Source organism: Trachypithecus francoisi, unplaced genomic scaffold (assembly GCF_009764315.1).
Source record: "Trachypithecus francoisi isolate TF-2019V2 unplaced genomic scaffold, Tfra_2.0 Lachesis_group8, whole genome shotgun sequence".
Taxonomy (NCBI): Eukaryota; Metazoa; Chordata; class Mammalia; order Primates; family Cercopithecidae; genus Trachypithecus; species Trachypithecus francoisi.
Genome location: NW_022681473.1, coordinates 7,394,793 through 7,413,333, shown reverse-complemented (window position 1 = coordinate 7,413,333; position 18,541 = coordinate 7,394,793). Strand labels below are relative to the sequence as shown.

General features: G+C 43.8%; 1 protein-coding gene across 5 annotated transcripts in view; it reads left to right on the top strand.

Moving 5' to 3' along the window:
- The window catches only part of CUNH11orf80 (chromosome unknown C11orf80 homolog), a 92,390-nt gene that overhangs the window by 61,132 nt on the left and 12,717 nt on the right, over nt 1-18,541 (top strand). For all 5 annotated transcript variants that reach the window (XM_033207663.1, XM_033207662.1, XM_033207665.1 and 2 more), the window contains 3 exons: nt 4,955-5,076; nt 5,871-5,981; nt 10,816-10,914. In XM_033207663.1, coding sequence (XP_033063554.1) covers nt 4,955-5,076; nt 5,871-5,981; nt 10,816-10,914 — 332 coding nt within the window. The remainder of the gene's footprint in view (nt 1-4,954; nt 5,077-5,870; nt 5,982-10,815; nt 10,915-18,541) is intronic.

Below are 18,541 nucleotides of genomic sequence, written 5' to 3'. Positions count from 1 at the left end.
TTGGGAACTTTTCATCATCATGCTGCCTTTCCAGGTGGATTTTAAAAAAATGCACCCCTGTTCTTATTCAGGTATGCAACAAGGAACCTTTGGTGTTTATCTGTTAGATGGGTGATAATTTGTTATCAATCAGAAAGATTATCTATGATAGAGATAAAACAGTGGTTTCATTTTCTGGTCCGTGAAACATATGCATCAGAATCACTGGATGATGATGATGATGATGATGATGGTGATGATGGTGATTTTTTAAAGGTTCTAATTTTATTGACCAGGGTTCTTTTTTTTTTTTTTTTTGAGATGGAGTCTCGCTCTGTCGTCCAGGCTGGAGTGCAGTGGCACGATCTCGGCTCACTGCAAGCTCTGTCTCCCGGGTTCACGCCATTCTCCTGCCTCAGCCTCCCGAGTAGCTGGGACCACAGGCGCCCGCCACCTCGCCTGGCTAATTTTTGGTATTTTCGGTAGAGACGGGGTTTCACCGTATTAGCCAGGATGATCTCGATCTCCTGACGTTGTGATCCGCCCGCCTCGGCCACCCAAAGAGCTGGGATTACAGGCATGAGCCACCGCGCCCGGCCTATTATTATTATTTTTGAGACAGAGTCTCCCTCTGTCGCCCAGGCTGAAGTGCAATGACGCGATCTTGACTCACTGCAACCTCCACCTCCCGGTTTCTAGCGATTTTCCTGCCTCAGCCTGCTGAGTAGCTGGAATTACAGGCACATGCCACCACACCTGGCTAATTTTTGTATTTTTAGTAGAGACGGGGGGTTTCACCATGTTGATCAGGCTGGTCTCGAACTCCTGACCTCATGATCCACCCCTCCCCCACCCCCGCCCCGGCGCCCCAAAGTACTGGGATTACAGGTGTGAGCCACCGCCCCTGGCCATTATTATTATTTTTGTAGAGACAAGGTCTGAACTCCTGGGCTCAAGTGATCCTCCCACCTCGGCCTCCCAAAGTGCTGGGATTACAGGCATGAGCAACGCACTTGTCTCAAGTGATTCTTAAATATAGTAAAATTTGAAAACCACTGAGCATTAGCAGGAGTTGGCTTCTTCATTTTAATCCAGTAAACCCTGAGATGTAAATTTAAGTGTTTCTCAGTGCCCTCCTAATCTTTGAGGAAAGTTACAGGGAGAAGTGGAGCTTATACAAATTTGGGGAAAGGTTTGTAAGCCTCCCTTTTGGTGCTTCTGATATGTCTCTTTGTTCTCCTTTCTCTATGGGCCAGTGTGTTTTCGTGGGACTCTGTTCTTCAGGCACTCCAGTGCTATTTGGTGTGGCCCTGCTCCCACTGAGTCATAAGAAAAAAGACTGCTTACAACACCAGACCAAAAGAGCTCATATTGACTGGTGTCCATTATTTATTGAACAAACCATTGTTGGCTGTGGTATTCTTCCTGCTGCCTTCCTTCTGAGCCTCTCAGCAGTAAGATAAGGCAAACTTTTCCCTGCCTTTTCCCAAAACGTGCTATACACACTGTAGGAGAGAAGCACTGTTTCCTGGAACTCTGGCTTGTAGCTGTTTATTTGAGGAGCTAGTGGTCTTTGGTGCGCAGCCGTTCTGATGATTAATGCCAGGGGAATAGAAAATAGAAGATATCTAAACTAATGTGAGGATTCCTAGGGCTGTTCCCTGTGGCCTATGCTTACACAGACAGAGGCTGGTAAGAGCAGCAACTTATTATTGTGGAAAAGACATCAGGGTGGAATCAAGAGACCTGGGTTTAATTTTAGCACTGATACCAACTTCCTCAGTGATTTTTGGGAAGCACGTCACGTAAATATGAGCCTCCCTTTTCATATCTTTAACATGAGATTGTTAGGCTAGGCCCCATCAAAGGCCTTTCCAGGTCTAAAACCCTCTTAAGACTTAAGATCTGCTACCTTCTGGCAGGTTTTTTTTAAGGTCTGCCAGAAGGTAATCCTCAGATAATGTAAGCCTGATAACATGTTCTGAGCCCTAGTGAACATTCCTTAAGAACTCAGATTCCTCAGAAACACAGTATTATCATTCTTGTACTACTGTGATAATCTGTACACTTCTGTTTAGCTTGACAAGGCCTGCAGTATCTCAGTTGTTGTACTCAGTATTGGATTTAAAAGAAATTCATCAATGTATTAGTAAATACAGTAAGTCTCTCACATCTTACACATCTGGTAATTTAAGACTAGCCTCTGAAGAAGATGCACAGTGAGGGGAGGGAGGTAGATATAGACATAGTGATAATTTGACCTTACCTTCCCCCTTTTCTTTCTCATATCCTTAAAAGCTTTCTCTAGAACCTCTTCTTTTAGGAAACAGATTGTTCAAAGTTAGGCTGTTCCTATGTGTCTTTAAGAAAATTACTTAATTGGCCTTATGCCCACCTACCTTGTCATGATAACTTCTGTGATTAATTCATTTTTTTTTCTTGTGACTAACTCATTATTTTCCACAATGTCAAAAGCATTTTTTGATGGTCAAAATTTTAGGAATGAACTTTGACTTTTAAATTAAATGTCTGATGGGTGCAGCACACCAACATGGCACAAGTATACATATGTAACAAACCTGCATGTTGTGCACATGTACCCTAGAACTTAAAGTATAAAAAAATAAAAAATAAAAAAAATAAATTAAATGTCTGCTTTCAAAAGGGATCTGATTTCTTGAAACTATTCTTAAAACCAAACTATGGAAAATACCAATCTAGATGATATATTAACATAGCAATAGCAATATTTTGAAATTGTACAGTGTACATTTCAAAACACTTCATGGGCCAGGCACCGTGGCTTGGCATCTGTAATCCCAGTACTTTGAGGGGCCAAGGCAGGAGGATTGCTTGAGCCCTGGAGTTTAAGACTAGCTTGGGCAACATAGCGAGACCTCGTCTCTACATATAAAAATGTGCCAGGCATGGTGGCTCACACCTGTAATCCCCACACTTTGGGAGGCCAAGGTGGGTGGATCACCCTGAGGTCAGGAGTTTGAGACAAGTCCAGCCAACATGGCTAAACCCCATCTCTACTAAAAATACAAAAATTAGCTGGGCATGGTGGCAGGCAGGTGCCTGTAATCCCAGCTACTCAGGAGGCTGAGGCAAGATAATCACTTGAATCCAGGAGACGGAGGTTGCAGTGAGCCGAGATCATGCCATTGCACTCCAGCTCAGACAACAAGAGCAAAACTCTGTCTTAAAAAAAAAAAAAAAGGCCGGGCGCGGTGGCTCAAGCCTGTAATCCCAGCACTTTGGGAGGCCGAGACGGGCGGATCACGAGGTCAGGAGATCGAGACCATCCTGGCTAATACGGTGAAACCCCGTCTCTACTAAAAATACAAAAAACTAGCCGGGCGACGAGGCGGGCGCCTGTAGTCCCAGCTACTCGGGAGGCTGAGACAGGAGAATGGCGTGAACCCGGGAGGCGGAGCTTGCAGTGAGCTGAGAGCCGGCCACTGCACTCCAGCCTGGGTGGCAGAGCAAGACTCCGTCTCAAAAAAAAAAAAAAAAAAAAAAAAAGCCAGGCATGGTGGTGGTGCACACCTGTGGTCCCAGCTATTCGGGAGGCTGAAGTGGGAGGATCACTTGAGCCCTGGTGGTCGAGGCTGCAGTGAGCTGAGATCGTGTCACTGTGCTCCAGGCTGGGCAACAAAAAAGCCCACAAAACACTTCATGTACATTATTGCAGTTTATCTACACAACATACCTGTGAGAGCAGGTGGTATAAAGTCATTTTCTATATTGAAGAAAAGATTTCATCACCACTAGTTGATGGCAGAATTGACCCTAGAATCTATGTTCTCCCTGACTCCAGCTCCAGAATCCTTTTGAGCTTACCATATATTACCTTCCCTAACAGGAAAGCCTCATGGTGCCTTATGGTAGGAAATGTTCTTCTGGCTTGCATTTTTGATACAGTCCTGGAAAAAGCCAGCCACTTTTAGGCTGCTTCATCATATAATTCTGAACACTGTAAACAAAGAATAATCAAGAAGGATTTTCTCCAGGTGACCTGTAAATTTGGCTTCCTGTGCCTGCTGCATCAGGATCATTATATGGTGGCCTGTTGTTTGATGGCATAATTTTTTTGCCTGTTGCTCTCACGTTAGCTTTTCTGAATGAGGCTGAGCAGTGGTGCCCGTGGTTACTTTAACAGAGCTAATCCCCCATTTAAAAGGACCTCATACCAACAGTTCTGTGTCATCTTTGTGAATTTTAACCTTGTCTTTACCACAGTACATCTGAAAGCACTGCCACAGCAGTGATGTTCACATAGACGTAGAGTAGGGTTAGGCACACTCTATAGGACGTTTGCTTCTCCCTTTCTCCTCTCCTTTGGAGTCACTGGGATTGTTGTTTATAGTACATGGTACGTATATGAATTAAACAGGATCCCTTATTTATTTCTTTAAAAAATAATGTCATTCTTCACCTTAATTTTCCTGAGCTTTCTTAGATTTATAAGTGGGAATTGGTTAGGTTTGTAAGTTGCTGGGAGATTTTGTCTTAAAAAAGGTAATTATTTGTGGATATATAGGGGTCTCTTCTTCCAAGAGGCATCTTTTCCACTCCCAGTCCTGACTCAGAGCACATGAACAGCAATCTTGAAGTAGTTATCCTCACTTATGGTTAATTCTTGGATAATGCAAGCCTGATACCATGTTCTGAGCCCTACTGAACATTCCTTAAGAACTCGATTCCTCAGAAACCAGTGTTATCATTCTTGAACTACTGTGATAATTTGTACACCTCTGTTTAGCTTGACTCTGAGGGCCTGCAGTTTTTCAGTTGTTGTACTGATCTCAGTACAACATCTCAGATGTTATATAAGATTTAAAAGAAATTCATCAATGTACTAGTAAAGTGTCTTAAATCTTACACATCTGGTAATTTAAGACTAGCCTTTGAAGATGCACAGTGAGGGGAGGTAGATATAGTGATAATTTTACCTTCTCCCTCCCCTTAGGAGTCTATACTTTGCTCACAACTCATCTCAATGCCATCCTTGTGGAGAGCCACAGTGTAGTGCAAGGTTCCATCCAATTCACCGTGGACCAGGTCTTGGAGCAACATCACCAGGCTGCCAAGGTAATAAGGAATTCACAGCCTCTTTTCTCCTATTCTCTAAGAAAAAGATAGCAAGCATATATAGCAGGCACAGGGCCCAGGAGCCCTTCTTCCCTTAATGCCCCTTCCTCTGTTCTGTCACCTGGGTGATCTTATAACGCTGCATCTAGCCTACAACTCAAACTGTAGCTTAGATGGATCACTGTAACCAGCTTGGTTAGTCTTACCTCCTAGTAGGTGTGTTTGGGTAAATAAGGAAATAGTTAATAGGGGAAAATGGCTGATAACACATCTCTTCCTTATCCATATAATTCCCCTTCCCACACAGACTTCTGGAGCTGCTGCTTTGCTGTGTCTTACATTCCTCCCCTATTTTCCTAATTCTTTACACTATCACCTTCTCTTCTTACCTGATTTTCTAAATCCATCCATCCTGTGTACTTTTGGTAACACATTTCTTACCTCATATGGCCCACTTTTCAGGGAAAAAACAACCACACTAAGAGAGCGAACTAAAAGCTTTTTTTTTTTCAAATAGTGTGTCTGTTTTCTTGACCAGTGTCCTATTGCTTGTCTTCTCTAAATGTGTCTGTGTCAGTAAGTCACCTCTGTGAAATGCGAGAACATTTAAAAATGTTATATTAATTCCCTAAATGTTACGGTGTAAAAATATGTGAGGATCTCAGTAACTTTTGTTGATGGATAGGAAGAATTGTTGAAATCCTGCTCTGATGGAAATGTGTGGGCCCTCTGGGATTCTCTAAACCACATCCTGGGATTCACGCAGTCTTCCCCTTACTTGTTATGTTTCCCAGGCTCAGCAGAAACTACAGGCCTCACTCGCAGTGGCTGTGAACTCCATCATGAGTATTCTGACTGGAAGCACTAGGAGCAGCTTCCGAAAGATGTGTCTCCAGACCCTTCAAGTTAGTAGGAGATTGGGTATGGGGATGCTTAAAAGTGCCAGGGTTTGGGCTGGGTATGGTGGCTCATGCCTATACTCGCAGCACTTTGGGAGGCCAAGGTGGGAGGATTGCTTGAGCACAGGAGTTTGACACCAGCCTGGGCAACATAGAGAGACCTTGTCTCTACAAGTAACTAAAAAATCATCCAGGTGGGGTGGTGCATACCTGTGGTTCCAGCTTCTCAGGAGGCTGAGGTAGGAGGATCAACTGAGCCTAGGATGTTGAGGCTGAGCCATGATCATGCCACTGCACTCCAGCCTGGGCAATAGAGTGAGACCTGTCTTTAAAAAAAAAAATGTCCGGGGTGGTGGCTCATGCCTGTAATCCCAGCACTTTGGGAGGCTGAGGCAGGTGGATAACCTGATGTCAGGAGTTTGAGACTAGCTGACCAACATGGTGAAACCATGTCTCTACTAAAAATACAAAAATTAGCCAGGCGTGGTGGCAGTTGCATGTAATCTCAGCTACTTGGAAGGCTGAGGCAGGATAATTGCTGGAACCTGGGTGGGGGAGATTGCAGTGAGCCGAGATCGCCCCATTGTACCCCAGCCCAGGTGACAACAGCAACACTCCATCAAAAAAAAAAAAAAAAAGAGCCATGATTTTAATGACATTCTACTGCTTATCTTTGTAAAATGTACAGTATTTTTAGAAACATTATTTTATTTGCGCCACTGTGATGCTACATAGTACCAGGCTTAAGTTTTAAGAAATATTTGGGCCGGGCGCGGTGGCTCAAGCCTGTAATCCCAGCACTTTGGGAGGCTGAGATGGGCGGATCACGAGGTCAGGAGATCGAGACCATCCTGGCTAACACAGTGAAACCCCGTCTCTACTAAAAATACAAAAACTAGCTGGGCGAGGTGGCGGGCGCCTGTAGTCCCAGCTACTCGGGAGGCTGAGGCAGGAGAATGGCGTAAACCCGGGAGGCGGAGCTTGCAGTGAGCTGAGATCCGGCCACTGCACTCCAGCCTGGGTGGCAGAGCAAGACTCCGTCTCAAAAAAAAAAAAAAAAGAAAAGAAAACAAGTTATTTAAGATTTCTGCTTTAGGTCACACAGCTAGTTAAGAACAGAGCTAGGGTTGGGTGTGGTGTCTCACACCTGTAATCCCAGCACTTTTGGAGGCTGAGGCGGGTGGACTGCTTGAGGTCAGGAGCCCACGACCAGCCTGACCAATGTGGTGAAACCCTGTCTCTACTAAAAATACAAAAATCAGCCAGGTGTGGTGGTGGACACCTGTAGTTCCAGCTGCTCAGGAGACTGAGGCAGAATTGCTGAAACCCAGGAGGTGGAGGTTGCAGTGAGCCAAGATCACCCCACTGAACTCTATCCTGGGTGACAAAGTGAGATTCCATCTCAAAAGAGGAAAAAAAAAAAAAAAAGGAACAGAGCTAGGACTAGATCAGTGATTCCTAATCTAATTCCTTGTTGAAGAATGCTATCTCATGGCGACAGAATACACTGGAAATAACTGAGCAACCTTAACTATTACATGTATGTGGCAATACGGAATCAGAGGCTCACGTTCAAATCCTGACTCATTTACTTATTAGTTATGTTTAGGCCTGTAGTTCTGAGACTTGTCTACAAATTGGAAAAAATAATAGTACCTCACAGAGTTATGAAAGTGAGAGCTAAATGTGTGCTATGGTCTGAATGTTTATATATCCCCAAAATTCATATGTTGAAATCCTAACCCCTGAACTGATAACATTAGGAGGTATGAGGCCTTTGAGAAGTGATTTAGGTCATTAGGCCCTCATGAATGGGATTAGTGCCTTTATTTTTATTTTATTTTTTGAGTCGGAGTTTCGCTCTTGTTGCCCAGGCTGGAGTGCAATGGCACGATCTTGGTTCACCGCAACCTCCACCTCCAGGGTTCAAGCAAACCTCCTGCCTCAGCCTCCTGAGTAGCTGGGATTACAGGCATGTGCCACCGCGCCCGGCTAATTTTGTATTTTCAGTAGAGACAGAGTTTCTCCATATTGGTCAGGCTGGTCTCAAACTCCCAACCTCAGGTGATCCACCTGCCTTGGCCTCCCAAAGTGCTGAGATTACAGGCGTGAGCCACTGCGCCCAGCCGGATTAGTGCCTTTATAAAAGAGGCCCCAGGCCGGGCGTGGTGGTTCATGCCTGTAAGTAATCCCAGCACTTTGGGAGGCCGAGGTGGGTGGATCACCTGAGGTCAGGAGTTCCAGATCAACCTGACCAACATGGTGAAACTCTGTCTCTACTAAAAAAAAAAAAAACAAAAAAAACAAAAAAATTAGCCTGGCGTGGTGGTGGGCACCTGTAATCCCAGCTACTTGGGAGGCTGAGGTAGGAGAATCGCTTGAACCTAGGAGGTGGAGGTTGTAGTGAGCCAAGATCGCACCATTACACTCTAGCTTGGGTGACAAGGGCGAAACTCTGTCCCCCCACACCCCCACCGAAAAAAAAAAGGCCCCAGAGAGACCCTTACCCCTTCTGCCATGTGAGGACACAGGGAGGAAGTGGGCACCCTACAGCCCAGAAGAGGGCCCTCACCAGAACCTGACCATGCTGGCACTTTAATTTCAGATTCCCTGCCTCCAGCACTGTGAGAAATCAGTTTCTATTGTTTACAAGCCACCCAGTCTACAGGAATTTGGTATAGCAGCCCTAATGGACTAAGACAGTGTCAAAGTGCATAGCATATGGTAGATTCTTAATAAATGTTAGTGTTTCCCTTCCTTTAGGAATGTGTGCCGACCAACTGCTATTATCAATGCGCAATATATCATTCCATATTTGTTGCTTCATTTTTTTGGTATAGTTTTCTTGAAAAGCTAGTATAATACAAAAAAATTTTTAAATAATAAATAGTAAAATTTATCACTATAATTTTTACTCATTATCTCATATATAGTTGTAATCAAAGCATTCTATTTTCATATATAATTTGACATTTTCCCCATTTCAACAGTCTTAGAATTTTTAGTTAATATCCCACCGTATTGTTTAAATCTAATTTAATAAACGATTCCTCTGTTAGACATTTGTTTACATTCTTGATTATATAGTGTTTCAGTTAATACTTTTATGTAATATCTTCTTCCTTTTGAATTATTTTCTAGAACAAATTTCTGTAAATGGAGTTATGAGTCAAAGTGTATAACACATTTATAAGCTAGTGTATTTTATCATAACTTCAACTTTCTGGGTCATGTGAATAGCACAAGGTAGTGAGAAGAACACTATATTGGGAATTCTAAGGTATCCATTAAAGCCCTAACGTTTGTGCTAACTAGCTGTGAGATCTTGGGTGGGTCACTTCTTTTTTTTTTCTTTTTTTTTTTGGAGACAGCAGTCTTGTTGCCCAGGTTGGAGAGCAATGGCATGATCTCGGCTCACCGCAACCTCTGCCTCCCAGGTTCAAGTGATTCTCCTGCCTCAGCCTCCCTAGTAGCTGGGATTACAGGCATGTGCTACCACGCCTGGCTAATTTTGTATTTTTAGTAGAGACGGGTTTTCTCCATGTTGGTCAGGCTAGTCTCGAACTCCCGACCTCAGGTGATCTGTGCGCCTTGGCCTCCCAAAGTGCTGGGGTTACAGGCATAAGCCACTACACCTGGCCTTTTTTTTTTTTTTTAAACGGAGTTTTGCTCTTGTTACCCAGGTTGGAGAGCAATGGCGTGATCTCGGCTCACTGCAACCTCTGCCTCCTGGGTTCAAGCGATTCTCCTGCCTCAGCCTCCCGAGTAGCTAGGATTACAGGCATGTGCCACCATGCCTAATTTTGTATTTTTAGTAGAGACGGGGTTTCTCCATGTTGGTCAGGCTGGTCTCGAACTCCTGACCTCAGGTGATCCATCTGCCTTGGCCTCCCAAAGGGCTGGGATTACAAGTGTGAGCCACTGCGCCCAGCCCACTTCTCCTTTTTGAATTTAAATTTCCTCATCCATAAAATTAGTGTGTTGTATTAGGTTATTACCCTGGTCCCCTTTAATTCTAACATCCTATAATTATATATTTAAAAGTAGAAAGCTGTTACCTATTTCCTGTGGGTGCAAACTGTATTATTTTGTTCCTCTCCTCCCTAAAAGACTTGTCAGAAAAAAAAAAGAGTCTCATATCAGCCTCAGTTATGCAGTAGAACCTGTGCTGTCTTGGAAACTCTTCTTATAGAAGAGCAGTCTATATAACCCCTTCATGAACAGATGGATCTTCTGGATATTTATCTCCTACAGAGATGGGAGAACAGGCCAGGTGCAGTGGCTCACACCTGTAATCCCAGCACTTTGGGAGGCTGAGGTGGGTTGATCACCTGAGGTCAGGAGTTCGAAACCAGCCTGGCCAACATAGTGAAACCCATCTCTACTAAAAATACAAAAATGAGCTGGGTGTGGTGGTGCATGCCTGTAGTCCCAGCTACTCGGGAGGCTGAAGCAGGAGAATCACTTGAACCTGGGAGGCGGAGGCTACAGTGAGCCAAGATTGTGCCACAGAACTCCAGCCTGGGTGACAGAGTGAGACTGTCTCAAAAAAAAAAAAAAAAAAAAAAAAAAGATGGGAGAACAAAGACCTTCTTTGAAAGATCTTGCTTAGATGACAGAAGTGGGAAGACATATAGGAGTCACAACTGCTTGTCTTATACCAAGTAGCTCAGGCCTTCTTTTTACCTGTCCTACCTTCATGAAGACTAAGAAAACTCCTAACTTTAATGGCTTGCCTACTATCTGCCTCCTCTTCTCCCTGTATAAACTTTGTGTGAGAACTTCCCCCCTTGGTTTCCAGTATTGGAACTCAGCATGTTCTATTTCTGGCCCATTTTAGGCAGCTGACACACAAGAGTTTGAAACCAAACTGCACAAAGTATTTCATGAGATCACTCAGCACCAATTTCTTCACCACTGCTCATGTGAGGTGAAGCAGGTAAGTGTAAATAATCAGTACTTTGGTGGGAATCTTCCATTTTGATATATGGGAATCCTGAATTGAGGGTGGGTAGGTACAGGTGTTTCAGACTGCATAATCTGAGGTCAGCCTTTCAGCAAGGAAGTCTGTGAAACAAAATCATCTGTTTTCTATCTCTCAGGAATGACTATCCCACTGGTTGCCTGGTGTCCAATATCTTGAAAGCCGTTGTTTCATACGTTGTATCCAGGATTTTTGTTATTTCAGGCAGGAGGGTAGATTCAGTCCCTGTTACACCATCTTGTCCAGAAGACACTGTAGGATAACTTCATCTTTAATCTCTCTTATTTATTCATCCTATAATTTTAGTTCCAGATAAGTTGATCCTACTGACTGGAGCCAAGAGAGCCAGAAAAGTGGGCTTCAGTTAGACGACTACTACCAGCTACACCTGGAATCTGGAGAAACAGAATTTCCTGCTAGGATCTCCCTTCACTCATTAGAGGAGACCATCACAAAACCAGTTAAAAGCTATTTGACCTCCTTGAGGGTAAAGACCCCAACCAAGGAAATTCTAGATCTCCAGCATCCAAAAAGGTGAAAAGATAAAAGTGGATTTTCTTTTGGTTTTTTTTTTGGGTTTTTTTGGTTTGTTTTTTTTTTGAGATGGAGTCTCCCTCTGTTGCCTAGGCTGGAGTGCAGTGGCATGACCTCGGCTCACTGCAACCTCTGCCTCCCAGGTTCAAGCGATTCTTCTGCCTCAGCCTCCCGAGTAGCTGAGACTACAGGCGCCCACTAACACGCCAGGCTAATTTTTGTATTTTTAATAGAGACGGGGTTTCACCATGTTGGCCAGGCTGTTCTCAAACTCCTGACCTCAGGTGATCCGCCCACCTTGGCCTCCCAAAGTACTGGGATAACAGGCTCAAGCCACTGTGCCCAGCCCATAACTGACTTTTTTAAAAAAAATTATTATTATACTTTAAGTTCTAGCATACATGTGCATAACGTGCACGTTTGTTACATATGTATACTTGTGCCATGTTGGTGTGCTGCACCCATCAACTCGTCAGCACCCATCAACTCATCCTTTACATCCTTTACGTCCTTGCCATAATTGACTTTTTAAAGCACAAATAGTAACACTGTATTATAATATTTATTACCTATGGAGAAGTAAAATATATGACAATAATAGCACAAAGACCAAGAGGAAAGAAATGGAAATATACTATTGTAAGGTAGTATACTATATGTGGAGTGATATAATACTAATTGAAGGTAAACTGATAAATTAAAAATAAAAGGAACCAGCTGGACATGGTGGCTCACTCCTGTAATCCCAGCACTTTGGAAGGTCAAGACAGGTGGATCGCTTGAGCTCAGGAGTTCAAGACCAGCCTGGACAACATGGTGAAACCCTGTCTCTACAAAAAAAAAAAAAAAAAAAATTAGCCAGACATGGTGACATACACCTGTAGTTCTGGCTACTTGGGAGGCTAAGGTGGAAGGATTGCTTGAGCCTGGGAGGTCAAGGCTGCAGTGACCCAAGAATGTGCCACTGTACTCCACCTGGGTGACAGAGCCAGACACTGTCTCAAAAACAAATAAATAAAAGGAACCATGAAAATAACACAACAAGGCCGGGCGTGGTGGCCCACGGCTGTAATCCCAACACTTTGGGAGGTCGAGGCGGGCAGATCACCTGAGGTCAGGAGTTTGAGACCAGGCTGGCCAACATGGCGAAACCCCATCTCTACTAAAAATACAAAAATTAGCCAGGTGTGGTGGTGCGTGCCTCTCATCCCAGCTGCTCAGGCGAGTGAGGCAGGAGAATCACTTGAACCTGGGAGACGGAGGTTGCAGTAAGCCGAGATTGCACCATTGCACTACAGCCTGGGCAACAAGAGTGAAATTCTGCTTCAAAATAAATAAATAAAACAAAATAACACAACAAGGAGTTGTAAGTCAAAAAAGGAAATAAAAGGAAATAAAATGAGAATCATAAAAACTCAACCCAAAAGACAGAATGGCCAGGTGCAGTGGCTCACACCTCTAATTCCAGCACTTTGGGAGGCTGAGATGGGCGGATCACTTGAGGTCAGGAGTTCAAGGCCAACATTGTCAAACCCCATCTCTACTAAAAAAATAAAAAATAAATAAAAATTAGCCCAGCGTGGTGGCTCGCACCTGTAGTCCCAGCTCCTTGGGAAGCTGATGCAGGAGAATTGCCTGAAGCCCAGGGTCAGAGGTTGCAGTGAGCCGAGATCGCACTACTGCACTCCAGCCTGGGCAACAGAGTGAGACTCTGTATCCAAAAAAGAAGGCAGAAAATGAGGAAAAGAGAACAAAGAACACATGAGACTAACAGAAAACACTTATGAAGACGATATATTTAAACCCTATCATATCAACTATTCCATTAAATGTTAATGGTCTTGCCAAGCGCAGTGGCTCAGCCTGTAATCCCAGCACGTTGGGAGGTCAAGACAGGCAGATTGCTTGAACTCAGGAGTTCAAAACTAGCCTGGCCAACACGGTGAAACCCTGTCTCTACAAAGTATTAAAAAATTAGACCAGGTACGGTGGCTCACGTCTGTAATCCCAGCACTTTACGAGGTCAAGGTGGATGGATCACTTGAGGTCAGGACTTCGAGAGCAGCCTGGCCAATATGGTGAAACCCCGTCTCTACTAAAAATATAAAAATTAGCCAGGCATGTTGGCACACACTGTAGTCCCAGCTACTTGGGAGACTGAACCCAGGAAGCGGGGGTTGCAGTGAGCCAAGATCACGCTACTGCACTCCAGTCTAGGCATTGCAGCGATACTCCGTCTCAAAAAAAAAAAAAAAATTAGCTGAGGCTGGGCACAGTGGCTCATGCCTGCAATCCTAGCACTTTGGGAGGCCAAGGCAGGTGGATCACTTGAGGCCAGGAGTTTGAGACCAGCCTGGCCAACGTGGTAAAATTCTGTCTCTACTAAAAATACAAAAATTAGCGGGGTGTGGTGGCACATACCTGTTGTCCCAGCTACTGGGGAGGTTGAGGCAGGAGAATCCCTTGAACCCAGGAGGTGAAGCCTGCAGTGAGCCGAGATTGCGCCACTGCACTCCAGCCTGGGCGACAGAGCAAGACTCCATCTCAAAAAGAAGGAAAAAAAATTAGCTCAGTATGGTGGTGCACACCTGTAGTCTCAGCCACTTGGGAGGCTGAGGCAGGGAGGATCACTTGAGAATGGGAGGCAAAGGTTGCAGTGAACCAGGATTGCACCATTGCACTCCAGCCTCGGTGACAGGGTGAGACCCTGTCTCAAAAAAAAAAAAAAAAAAGTAAATGGTCTGAATAATCCAATTAAAAGGCAGAGATTTACACCTTATACAAAAATTAATTCAAGATGGATTAAATACTTAAATGTTAGACCTAAAACCATAAAAACTCTAGAAAACCATAAAAATTCTAGAAGAAAACCTAGGCAATACCATTCAGGACATAGGCATGGGCAAGGACTTCATGACTAAAATACCAAAAGCAATGGCAACAAAAGCCAAAATAGACAAATGAGATCTAATTAAAGAGCTTCTGCACAGCAAAAGAAACTACCATCAGAGTGAACAGGCAACTTACAGAATGGGAGAAAAATTTTTGCAATCTACCCATCTGACAAAGGGCTAATATCCAGAATCTACAAATAACTTAAACAAATTTACAAGAAAAAAAACAACCCCATCAAAAAGTGGGCGAAGGATACAAACAAACACTTCTCAAAAGAAGACATTTATGCAGCCAACAGACACATGAAAAAATGCTCATCATCACTGGCCATCAGAGAAATGCAAATCAAAACCACAATGAAATACCATCTCACACCAGTTACAATGGCAATCATTAAAAAGTCAGGAAACAACAGGTGCTGCAGAGGATGTGGAGAAATAGGAACACTTTTACACGTTGGTGGGACTGTAAACTAGTTCAACCATTGTGGAAGACAGTGTGGCAATTCCCTAAGGATCTAGAACTAGAAATACCATTTGACCCAGTGATCCCATTACTGGTTATATACACAAAGGAGTATAAATCATGCTGCTATAAAGACACATGCACACATATGTTTATTGTGGCACTATTCAAAATAGCAAAGATTGGAACCAATCCAAATGTCCATCAATGATAGACTGGATTAAGAAAATGTTGCACATATACACATGGAATGCTATGCAGCCATAAAAAAGAGATGAGTTAATGTCCTTTGTAGGGACATGGATGAAGCTGGAAACCATCTTTCTGAGCAAAACCATCATTCTGAGCAAACTATTGCAAGGACAGAAAACTAAACACCGCATGTTCTCACTCATAGGTAGGAACTGAACAATGAGAACACTTGGACATAGGGTGGGGAACATCACACACCGGGGCCTGTCATGGAGTTGGGGGAGGGGGGAGGGATAGGATTAGGAGAAATACCTAATGTTAATGGGTGTAGCACACCAACATGGCACATGTATACATATGTAACCTGCACGTTGTACACATGTACCCTGGAACTTAAAGTATAATAAAAGACACACACACACACACACACACACAAAGGCAGAGACTGTTAGACTGGGTAAAGAAACAAGAGCCAACAACATGCATGTACAAGAATCTCACTTTAAATATAAAGACAGAAAAAAATTCAAAGAATAGAAAAAGATACGCCATGCTTACCCTAATAAAATAGAGCTGAAGAAGCTACTGTAATATCAAAGTAGATTTCAGATCAAAGCATATTACCCAGGATTAAGAGAGTGATTTCATGGCCGGGCGCGGTGGCTCAAGCCTGTAATCCCAGCACTTTGAGAGGCCGAGACGGGCGGATCACGAGGTCAGGAGATCGAGACCATCCGGGCTAAACGGTGAAACCCCGTCTCTACTAAAAAAATACAAAAAACTAGCCGGGCGAGGTGGCGGGCGCCTGTAGTCCCAGCTACTCGGGAGGCTGAGGCAGGAGAATGGCGTAAACCCGGGAGGCGGAGCTTGCAGTGAGCTGAGATCCGGCCACTGCACTCCAGCCTGGGCGACAGAGCGAGACTCCGTCTCAAAAAAAAAAAAAAAAAAAAAAAATGATTTCATAATAATGAAAAGATCAATTAATCACAGACAATAGTCCTAAACATTCATGCACATTTTTTTTTCTTTTTTTCCTCTTTCATGCACATATTAAGAGAGCTTTAAAATACATGATACAGGCTGGGCACTGTGGTTCATGCCTGTGGGAGGCCAAAGTAGGGGGATCACAAGGTCAGGAGTTTGAGAGCAGCCTGGTCAACATGGTGAAACCCCATCTCTACTAAAATTATAAAAATTAGCCTGGCATGGTGGTGCACACCTATAATCCCAGCTACTCGGAGGGGGTGGGGGGGCTGAGGGAGAATTGCTTGAATACAGGAGGCAGAGGTTGCAGTGAGCTGAGATCATGCCACTGCACTCAAGCCAGAGTGACAGAGTGAGACTGTGTCTTGGGGAAGCGCAGGGCAGCGGTGGGGGGTGGAGGGAAACATGATACAGGCCACGTGTGGTGGCTACGCCTGTAATCCCAGCACTTTGGGAGGCCGAGGTAGGTGGACTACCTGAGGTCAGGAGTTCGAGACCAGCCTGGCCAACATAGTGAAACCCCGTCTCTACTAAAAATACAAAAATTAGCCGGGTGTGGCGACATGCACCTGTAATCCCAGCTACTTAGGAGGCTGAGGCGGGAGAATTGCTTGAACCCGGGAGACAGGTTGCAGTGAACCAAGATCACACCACTGCACTTCAGCCTGGGCGACAGTGAAACAAAACCATGATACAGGGGGCTGGGAACGATGGCTCACGCCTGTAATCCCAACACTTTGGGAAGCCGAGGCAGGTGGATTACTTGACCCCAGGAGTTCAAGACCAGCCTGGGTAACATGGCAAAACCCCGTCTCTACAAAAAAAAAAAAAAGAAAAATCAGCCAGGCATGGTGGCACATGCCTGTAGTCCCAGCTACTTGGGAGGATGAGGTAGAAGCATTGCATGAGCCCAGGAGGCAGAGGTTGCCATGAGCTAAAATCACATCACTACACTCCAATCTAGGTGGCAGCGAGACCCTGCCTCAAAAATAAATAAATTAGGCCGGGCGCGGTGGCTCAAGCCTGTAATCCCAGCACTTTGGGAGGCCGAGACGGGCGGATCACAAGGTCAGGAGATCGAGACCATCCTGGCTAACATGGTGAAACCCCGTCTCTACTAAAAAATACAAAAAAAAAACTAGCCGGGCGAGGTGGCGGGCGCCTGTAGTCCCAGCTACTCGGGAGGCTGAGGCAGGAGAATGGCATAAACCCGGGAGGCAGAGCTTGCAGTGAGCTGAGATCCGGCCACTGCACTCCAGCCTGGGCGACAGAGCGAGACTCCGTCTCAAAAATAAATAAATAAATAAATAAATAAATAAAATATACATAAAACTAATAGAAATATAAGGAGAAATAGACAAATCCAAAATTATATTTTGAGATTTCAACAATAATTCTCTCAATAATTGATAGTTTTGAAAAGTAGAGACAAAGTCAGAACAATGCTTTCAAACACTTTGACCTAACTGGCATTTATAAAAACACTCTGTTCAGCACAGAAGAAGAATATGCATTCTTTTCAAGTGCATAAGGCACTTTTAGCAAGATAGAACATATTCTAAGGCATTAAATATGTCTCAATACATTTTTTTTTTTTTTTTTTTTTTTTTGAGACGGAGTCTCGCTCTGTCGCCCAGGCTGGAGTGCAGTGGCCGGATCTCAGCTCACTGCAAGCTCCGCCTCCCGGGTTCACGCCATTCTCCTGCCTCAGCCTCCCGAGTAGCTGGGACTACAGGCGCCCACCACCTCGCCCGGCTAGTTTTTTTTTTGTATTTTTTAGTAGAGACGGGGTTTCACCGTGTTAGTCAGGATGGTCTCGATCTCCTGACCTCGTGATCCGCCAGTCTCGGCCTCCCAAAGTGCTGGGATTACAGGCTTGAGCCACCGCGCCCGGCCGTCTCAATACATTTTAAAGGATCTAAGTCATAAAAGTATGTTTCTGACTATAATAGAATTATTACAGCAAAATCAGTAACAGAAAGATATCTAGAAAATCCCTAAATATTTGGAAACTAAATGACACATTTATAAATAACCTATGAGTTAAACACAGAAATCAAAGCGGTATTAGAAATATTTTAATTTAATTAAATGGAAAAGCAAATTATCAAAATTTGTGGGATGCAGCTGATGTAGTATTTAGAGGGGAAAATGCCTGTGTTAGAAAAGAAAAAAAGGCTCAAATCCATGATACCACTTTCCAACTGAAACTGGAATAAGAAGAGCAAATTAAACACAAACAGAAGAAATGAAATAATAAAGATCAGAATGGAAATCAGTAACATAGAAACCAGAAAAACAATAGAGAAAAATCAATGAAACTAAAAGGGGGCTCATTCAGAAGATTAACAAAATTGATAAACATTTAGCCAGACTAATCAGAATAAAAAGAATGAACACAAATTGTCACTATCAGAAATCAGAAAGGTAGCATCAGATATTAAAAGGATTATCAGAATATTCTGAACAACTTTACATTTGACAACTTAGATGAAATGGACAAATTCATTGA